This window comes from Pollachius pollachius (genome assembly GCF_949987615.1).
Source record: "Pollachius pollachius genome assembly, chromosome: 6".
Classification (NCBI taxonomy): Eukaryota; Metazoa; Chordata; class Actinopteri; order Gadiformes; family Gadidae; genus Pollachius; species Pollachius pollachius.
In genome coordinates this window covers 2962076-2972075 of record NC_136939.1, presented here as the reverse complement: position 1 = coordinate 2972075, position 10000 = coordinate 2962076, and the positions used below count along the sequence as shown (strand labels likewise).

General features: G+C 46.1%; 1 protein-coding gene across 1 annotated transcript in view; it reads right to left on the bottom strand.

Moving 5' to 3' along the window:
- The window catches only part of LOC307076982 (cell adhesion molecule DSCAML1-like), a gene marked incomplete at its 3' end in the record, with an annotated part of 64573 nt that extends 59324 nt beyond the window's left edge, over positions 1-5249 (bottom strand). Inside the window, 1 exon segment of the mRNA XM_079738215.1 lies at positions 5192-5249. Coding sequence (XP_079594341.1) covers positions 5192-5234 — 43 coding nt within the window. The 5' untranslated portion in view covers positions 5235-5249.
- Between the last annotated feature and the right edge of the window lie 4751 nt (positions 5250-10000).

The following is a 10000-nucleotide window of genomic DNA, read 5'->3' as shown; positions in this document are numbered from 1 at the left end:
CAGACCACCAAACAACACACTAACACAACATACAATAGACTTACATTATCCGTAAACACAAAATAAAGTACACTACCACACACACACTAAGCGACAAAATAGTAAACACATCAGCACACAAACAAACAACACACCAATACCTAAAAATGCAGATAAAAACAACACCACCACCTCTGCTCCTCCACCTCCTCTTCACCTCTACCACCACCTCCACCTCCTCCTCCACCTCCTCTTCACCTCTACCACCACCTCCACCTCCTCCTCCACCTCCTCACCTCTACCACCACCTCCACCTCCTCTCCTCCACCTCCTCTTCACCTCTACCACCACCTCCACCTCCTCCTCCACCTCCTCTTCACCTCTACCACCACCTCCACCTCCTCCTCCGCCTCCTCTTCACCTCTACTTCCTCCTCCGCCTCCTCTTCACCTCTACCACCACCTCCACCTCCTCTCCTCCACCTCCTCTTCACCTCTACCACCACCTCCACCTCCTCCTCCGCCTCCTCTTCACCTCTAACACCACCTCCACCTCCTCTCCTCCACCTCTTCACCTCTACCACCACCTCCACCTCCTCCTCCACCTCCTCTTCACCTCTACCACCACCTCCACCTCCTCCTCCACCTCCTCTTCACCTCTACCACCACCTCCACCACCTCCTCTTCACCTCTACCACCACCTCCACCTCCTCCTCCAACTCCTCTTCACCTCTACCACCACCTCCTCCTCCTCTCCTCCAACTCCTCTTCACCTCCTCTTCACCTCTACCTCCTCTCCTCCACCTCCTCTTCACCTCTACCTCCTCCTCCGCCTCCTCTTCACCTCTACCACCACCTCCACCTCCTCTCCTCCACCTCCTCTTCACCTCTACCACCACCTCCTCTCCTCCGCCTCCTCTTCACCTCTACCACCACCTCCACCTCCTCTCCTCCGCCTCCTCTTCACCCCTCTACCACCACCTCCACCTCCTCCTCCACCTCCTCTTCACCTCTACCACCACCTCCACCTCCACCTCTTCACCTCCACCTCCTCTTCACCTCCAACACCACCTCCACCTCCTCTCCTCCACCTCCTCTTCACCTCTACCACCACCTCCACCTCCTCTTCACCTCTACCTCCACCTCCTCCTCCACCTCTTCACCTCCACCTCCTCCTCCACCTCCTCTTCACCTCTAACACCACCTCCACCTCCTCTCCTCCACCTCCTCTTCACCTCTACCACCACCTCCACCTCCTCCGCCTCCCTCTGTCCTCCCATCGTTCCCCTCCTCTCATCTCAGTTCACTAACGACTTCATCACCTGGCCTTATGATGTCACTTCCTCTATATTTTTGGGTGCAGAACCCTGACTGTGAGAGCCAATCAGGATCAGGATCTGCTCTGGGGGGGGGGGGGGGGGGGGGGAGAGGGGGTAAAGGGAGGAGAGAACAGAGGAGAGAGCGAGGAGGTGAAGGGAGAGAACAGAGGAGAGAGGGGAGGAGAAGGGAAGAGAGAATAGAGGAGAGAGAGGAGGTGAGGGAGAGAACAGAGGAGAGAGAGGGGGAGAAGGGAGAGAACAGAGGAGAGCGAGGAGGTGGAGGGAGAGAACAGAGGAGAGAGAGAGGAAGTGAAGGGAGAGAACAGAGGAGAGAGAGGAGGAGAAGGGAGGAGAGAACAGAGCAGAGAGAGGGGGAGAAGGGAGAGAACAGAGGAGAGAGGAGGTGAAGGGAGGAGGGAGAACAGGATGGAGATTGAGGAAGGAGGAGGTGTGAAGTGTGAACTCCTGGATTGGCGTGGGGGGGGGTTGGTTTTCTGGTAAGTAGTTGATTGGCGTGCGGACAAGTGTGTGTGTGTGTGTGTGTGTGTGTGTGTGTGTGTGTGTGTGCGCAGGATGGATGGACTATGGGGGGGTTATATCTAATTAAGACAAGGGTGTGCCCCAACACCTCATTCTTTTTTTTACGTTAGGCCCACACCCTGCACCCCCCCCCCCCCCCCCCCCCCCCAACAACCCCCCCCCCCCCATGCTGTGTCAGGGAAACAGTGTGCTAGTTCAGCAGTCCCCTGGGACAAGCCCCCCCCCCCTCCACACACACACACACATCAAAGCCTCCTGTTCCTCTTAATGTGAATATCAACTCAGAGCTCCACCAGTCCCCTCAGCAGTCTGCATAACACGCCCCTCCCCCAGCCTTTAATTCTGCCTAGTGATGAGGGAGGGAGAAGGAGGGAGGGAGGGAGTGTGAGAGAGGGAGGGGAGTAACTGCTAGGGGAAACGGAGGAGGTGAAGAGAGAGAGAGAGGCAGAGATAGGTGAGAAAAAGAGGCAAAGGAGGGAAACAAATAGAAAATAATCCTTTAAAAACGTGATTCTGCGATTAGATTAGAAAATAAGCAAAACGACAAAAGCAGTGATTAATTATGACCCTGTGACGTTTAATTGGTCAGGTGAGGAAGGGAAAGAGAGAAGGTTTCACTTTGTTTTTTTTTGCAGCATCCATCGCGCCTCGTGCGCTCGGGCACGAATAGGTCGAAATTCAAGGCGTACATTCATGTTTCGTTCTTGGACACACTTTTGCGGTTACATTTAAATGTGCTGGTTTATCGAGGTGGACGGGGGCACTTTAGGAATGTCCGACAGGTTGTTAAGTCCTTCGCTAAGAAAGCCGAGGAGGCCTTTTCAGGGAGTTTAAGTGGGCCTGTCGGTCAGCCTCGGACACGGAGACTCTCTGAAGTCAAACTAAATGACGATCAGGATCAAAACAGAGTTAACCGATGACGCATAAAACGTAAATATTTGTGAACAGATTCGATTGGCAAAATACAAGCTGGCAATCATGGATACTCCTGTCGTTGGGTGGAGTCTCAAATTGCAACGCAGATTGAGCAGCCAATAGGCGCGCAGGGATTCAGCAGAGGGGGTGCGTGTGTTTGGGGGAGGGGGGCGGGGGGGGAATCACGAGGTGAAGGTTGACGGATTGCCCTACACTGATTACTATTTTATTTGAAACAAGTGACAAAGTTAGACTGTTATATCAAGGCCTAGTATTTATATTTGTAATTATAAATCAGGTTCGTTAATTAACTGAAATATTTTAACGTTTCAAACGTTGCTCTCTTTCCTTTTTATATTATTTAAACTAAAAAAATAAATAGGTAGAAATACACGCAAATAGACTTCATCACCTACATGGGTGGTCTATAGAAAGAAATGCGGTGTTAGCCCAAAATATATTTATATAACCAATACTTTAGAGGCTACGTGTAGGCCTGCTTAATCAGTGACATAGGGCCAAATATAAGACAACGATTCTAACCTTTTTGTTATTGCAACTTTCACAACAAATACAATCTAAAGAAAACGAGAGCCAAGCAGCACAAATGTGAGGTGGGTTCTCGTCCTGTTAATAATCGAAAATAGGTAATATATTCCATTATATATTCCCAAGCATATATGATCTGAAGAGTTATGGTCGGAGAGAAAATACAAATGTTCGTAAATAAGAACGGTGTGGGCCTATCGGTCTGGTGTGTTTTAAACCAACTGTCACCCGACTGTCAGGGGAGTCAAGTCGGATTCAGATTATTAATGTGGAGAGCCCAAAAGGGGCTGCCCCCATTACGTCCCCCAACACACCAATACATGCGTTCACGCGTGTGTGCGCGTGCCCGCGCGGGGCTCCAGGTGCGCTGTTAGGGAGAACAAGCCCGGGCTGGTCCACCGCAGCACCTGGACACCACATACATTTATTCAAAAGAGCTGATTTAATTATGTCCCCCCGCAAATAACATGTTCTCTACTTTGAATTGCACAGGCCCTAAATCTATATAAACACAGGCCTTCTGCTGGTTAAATAACGCTGCGCAGGGATGTGATCGTCAGCCTTTAAATGAACAGAATGCGGTATAAAGAATCGTCAGTAAACACTGAGGAGAAACACCGCCGAGCGCGAGGCCTCGGCTGCACAATTCATTAACTCACCATTTAAAATATCCAAACGAGAACAACACTGCAAACACACGAATGACCAGCGAATCGTCTGAATTAAACTAAATCAGGATAATATTTTCCTGGGGCTCGACTTTAGATTAAAGACCACATTCAGATCAGCAGTCCCCATGTTGGGTGTTTGTGGCAGCGACATTAACATCATTTACAACATGTTCAGACATGTTTCCAAGGGGCAGAGTGCTTTAATGGAGAGATGTGTGGTGAGTTGGAGTTGTTTTTCATATTGTGAGGATTATTATAATGCACTGGAATAGCAGGGGATCAACTAACAGGGTCAGGGATTTATGTGACCAAAGAAATATGAAAAGAAAAATCGACAGGAAGACTGAAATATAATTATGTTGCCTTCCATAAAGGCCTAAATGTGCAAATCAGAAAACAATAAAAAAAAATATGTATTTACATATTAGCCTATGCGATAGAAACGTTCAACGCAATGGTGATTTATAATGCCAAACATTGGTTGGCACAAGAAAATGAGCCAAACCCTGCAAAACCCATTTCTAATAATTATTCAGTCTGAACAGCATTTGTGGTGGAGCTGAATTAGCCACATTTAGAGGGAAGATGGCCTCTTAACGGAGAGCACCCAGCGAACAGCTGCAGACCCCCGGAGACACAAGGAAGCCTTTCACAAATCACTAAACACTCCCAAATATGTCCAATGTGCCCAGCAACTTTGAGAGAGAACTGTCAAGTTGAGAAGTAAAGTAATCGATTTGTCATTTTCCCCGGCCTCTCGTTCGCTCAGCTTCTCTCCATCCCTCTCTCCCTCTCTCTGTATTTGCACCCCATTCTCCCTATTCAGCCATTTTACATATTCATAACTGTAGATGGTAATGCGAAAACAAACCCTGCTATCCCCACCATCCCTGACACCGCGCGTCCATTTCACCCAAAACGTCGAGCAAAAAGCCCCCCAACTGGCATGCGGAACATCTGTACTTGTGGGAACGCGGTGCGTCTTTACGTTTAGTTTCATTAAACAATCTATTCTTCTCAAGTTGTCATTATGGCTCACAGTGACACATTACAGCCCAGCAATCCACGTCCTGCATTCCTCCCCATCCCTACCGCACACAAACCACCGCTTTGAGTCCAATCACGCACAATATTACTACTTTACACCAAACTGTGCAGAAGTGAGACATTATGGGTTTTACAAACATGCAGAAGGATCGAATCTCGTGGTTTTTCTTACCTTCATGGAGAGAGTACAACAGGAGTAAAGTTACAAGCCACATGCCATAAATAGCAGGTCTATTCTTCAGGAATATTTGGCAATCCTGGCGAGTGAGAGACGCAGTTTTGGGCCAGGCAGTGCTCCGCGCTGGACTGGCGACTGTGTTCCCGGGAGGTGTCTCCAGCCCTGACGCCCCGCTAGCCATGGCGGGGAAATGAGGAGCGGCGCGGCCCCGCCCATACTCCCATCTCGCGGAGAGATTACCATACATACCAATTCATCTTTAACGCAACACAATCCCACGCGCCGCACCGCCGCCAGCCCGGGACGCCGCTCGCTCACCGGGAAATACTAATATGGTGTATTTTTTATGTTTTTAAAATCCTTTTTTTAGGGAAAGTGGATTAACCCCCCAAAGAGAGCCACGGACACCTTTGGAGAGCGCGCCCACCTGTGCGCAACACAAACGAAGCCTTCTTTTGCGCAACGGACCCACGAGCCAAACCAGGAGCCGAACGGGATTCTACCCAACAACCTTTTCTCGAAGCATTCCAGCTGGACTGAGCTGTTATACCGCCAGTTTCGTCTTTACATAAGACGTCCGTAGAGGCTGGAGAAAGCCAAGCACATGCAAGACAGGAGACGAGAAGACGGGAATAAAAGAGACATTGTTTAAATAAAACTGCAATCTTTTTATAAGGCTTTGGTGAGTCTTCACTACAGGGAACTTTTAAGACTGTCTGTCTTGTGTTGACACACACACACACACACACACACACACACACACACACACACACACACACACAAACACACAGACACACGCAGACACAAACGCAAGCACACACACACACACACACAAAAAGACATTCTGTCTCTCTCGCCCCTCTCTCACTATCTCTGCCATTCCCTCTTTCTCTCTCTCTCTCTCTCTCTCTCTCTCTCTCCCTCCCTCCCTCTCCCTCTTTTACACTGCACCACCTATTGGTAAATGGAGGAGTGTGATTTGGTAAAATAATAAAATTGCTTCATCATGTGTATTCTCTTTTAATGCCGGTTTTATGCAAAAGAGACCTAGAAGCAGCTAAGTGCATGCAGCCGTAACTATGGCATAAATACAAAACATACAAATTAGGCTACATTTTGAGTAATTTATTTTAAGTAGCCTACATGCTAGTCTATGTTTAAATTACTCATAATTAACCAAAGGAATAGCTATTGAAATGAACACACAAAACCTCACTCCCTCACTCCACAATTAAAGGTGATTAAATGCTACCCCTTCTTTGTATTAATGTGACCGCGGATAATGATAGCTGCACGATTCACTTCAATATTTGCATACGAAGGTTTAGGCCTATAAAAGAAGACACGGTGGCCCTTTTTAATGGGGCTACACGGGGAACATTGCATATTAATATTGATCAAATGGAAATAGGCCCAAGATTTTTTAAATTATAGATGGCTTGTTTGAATCAGTTTTAGCGCGATCAGTGTGAGAAGAATCACGATTCAAACCTCCATGAGCAATAGGCCTGGTTTAAGTTTCGATTACAAAACGGCTCGACTTGAACCTCAAACGGCGCAGTGCTCAGTTTCTCTGTGTGCTCGGCAAATTTAAACATTTAAATGTGATATCCTAGCAGCGCTTGTGTTGTCTGGTGAGCAGGGTTAATCCCCGGCGGGTCTCCAGCGACTCGCAGCAGGCCCACCTCCACATCCCTGACGGGCCTCTTCGAGGAGGAACACGGGGACCGCGTCTCTGCTGCCCCCTGCTGTCGGGAACCACGACGTCAGGCCCAGGGCTCTCGCTTAAACACGCCATTTCAGGTCGAACGAGAAAACACCACGTATCAACGAACTGAAAGGACCAAACCACGAAGATAACGAACACCTCCGTCAGCCGCCGACATCTTATCACTTAGAGGCTTACTTCTCTCGGCTGGAGGCGGTTGATCGTGTGGACGTGTTCGGTCTCCTCGGACCGCTGGAAACAGTTCAACCAGAGTGGGACACAAAACTTTGATAGCGCTCCAAAACAACCAATCATTTCAACACGTTCGTGTCTAATAACTTAAGTTTTCATGTTCACTTTTTAGACATTTAACACTCGAGCTAACGTTAGCTCTTCATAGCAGCACTCATCAATACCAGTAGGCCTACATAAGGGCCAGCAACGGTCCTGAACGGTTGATTCTTCCCGTCACAGTGGGTTTGCCTAGCTGCGCGAGGCTCTGACCCAAGGGACTGACACCTCGCGAGAACCGGTCGTATTCGACAGGAAAAATGGCCGACAGGGCAAATAATCAATCGGGGAAATTGAATTGATATCCGTTATGTTAATTGATATCTATGAAAATATATTTTATATTATACATTAAGGGCCAAAAATATGTATTCAAGCATTATTCAAGCTCTACTAGCTGCAGCCCCGAAAAAAAATGTTTTAACATGATTACAATACTAAACAGTCTCCAAAAACAATACTATGAGTCAGAAGAAAATAATCACACCCACTTCCATTTAGCTTTCAATCTAAACTTTATTTGACTTTGTGAGCATTTATTGATATGGTTGTGAGTGGGAACATCATTTGAGGGTGAGCATGATGCTGGCCGTTTTTCCGCGGTTAGCAGTTAGCTCTTATCTGGATGAATCCCGTCGCCCTGTTGGTATTGCTTGCAATGTCATCACAGTAACTCAAATGTGAAGTGTGACTAAACAGTTGAACGTTTCTTCCCTTGCATAGAGTTGCATGTCATCTGCATATATATAGGCTACATAAAGTCCTTATTGCAGCAATGTCAACACTCAATCTCCATCCATCTATTCCGGATATAAAGCGAAAGGCAATTTTCTCTTCTAACAATAAAATGAAGCGTGTTTAAGTGTGGTGTAGAGATTAGCTGCATGCTTTTGGTGCAAATCGGTTTAAAATAATCTAGACGTTTTTTTATGTTTGTCCAGATTTGTGTAGATGTCCTTCATTCTTCCCCAAAGATAAAGTGCTGAAACCTCCTGTGTGAGGTATTATTCCAGTAGCATGTTGGTTTGTTCAAGCGCCGCCAACCAATACTTCATCCTACTAGCAATCAAGTTCAAGTGTTACCTTATACAAAACAGTTCACAGATGAGCTAAATCATAGGAAAGAAATGTCAAAATAGATACCAAAACAACTTCCAAAGTAAGAAAAACTTCTAACACATCAATGCATCATGTCGTTTTCAAATCACATCATTGTAAAAACCAACATAAAAATCTGTAAAATAAAGCTTAAATGAAACAACGCACATTGATATCCCGTGAACTCATACCCTTATACTCTTCTTCGACATCACCCTGATATGTGCAATAGGGGTTCTTCCGGCAACACGGACACAACATGACACACCCAAGTACAGAGGACTCTGATAACACTTAGGTTCTTTATATACAGACACAAAAATAGCATTGTTTAAAGTGCCTGATAGATTCTCACTTTACAGTATTGCTTTTGAGCCATGGAGGCACATCAAGAGTGCTTTAAGACAAACAACAATCTGTCACTAGACAGTGCTTTCCGTAGTCCAGCAAAGACCACTCCGTTGTAACTTCACCTACTGCTCATCTGTCTCCAGAACCATCCGTCCCACACACCAGAGGTATTGTTTTTTATAACCGGACATTCAGTGTCTAGAAGGTGCAAAACTAGTATGTTGGAAATGGCCTCAACAATGTGTTTCATTGGTTCATTTTATGCTGTAAAATTTAACTGAAAACGTGAAGTATTCCTGTCTTGATGTAGCGATGTATTTTATATGTTTTATTTTATGGCTTTCCCCGTTTGGCACAAGCCAGTGTCCTTTTTCCTACATCCCAATTAACTGTCTGTGACACCGCGTGTGCATACTCAATATAGTTATATGTTATATATAATCTGATGGTATGCTTGATTGAACAACACAAGCAAACATATTTGTTTCTTTAGCTATTTCTTTGATTCTTCCTAACAGGGAGGCCATCATTAGCATTTATTAACCAATTTAATCTCAAACATTAAATGTTTATTTAATTGAATGCCAGACCGCAAAATGTGTAAACACATTTTGTTTGTACATCTAGGACCAATCAGAGCTCAAGTTCTTCTACTGGGATGGGCTAGAAAAGAGGTCATGGATGGCCATGACAGCTAACCTATAGCAGAGAAGCTATTAGCGTGGGCGCAGGTAAACAGTAGTAGTAGTAGAAGAAGATATATTCCCAAAAAGGAACGTTCAAGCACTGTGCCTAAGTTCTGCCCAGTTGCTTCACATGCTGCGAATGCATTGGTTATATAAGACTTGAAGCAGCATCCGAGGAGGGACATTCCTGGTTCTACAGGGAGTTGGTAAGGGGATTGTCTATCATTCAGTAGCATGTCGTATTACTGGTAGCGTTTGCACTATAAAGACACGATCCCCTGGTACACAGAGGGTAGCAGCTAACAGGCACCTGTGTTTCGTATCAAGCGAAGAAAGGAAGAGCTGGGCTCAATCCTTGCATACTTTTTGTTTTGCTCATAAAAATGTTTTTTTTCCTGCTACTATAATCTTTTTAAATATTCAACTTGGTCACCTATAAAATGCAATGAGATCCAGGAGTGATGTAAGGGTGTAATATAAAATGAAGAACAAAAACAGCTGATCGTTTCTTACGATTCTTCGTGTGAGGTAAAGCAAGGTTCAGCCATTCACAGGACTGTAAATGCACAATGCCCTGTCAAGCAGTGAAATAGGGGAGACAAATAAACACCATCTTCTAGCGATAAGAACATGGGGGTGGAAAACTCCGGCTGTGGCCATGAAAGATAT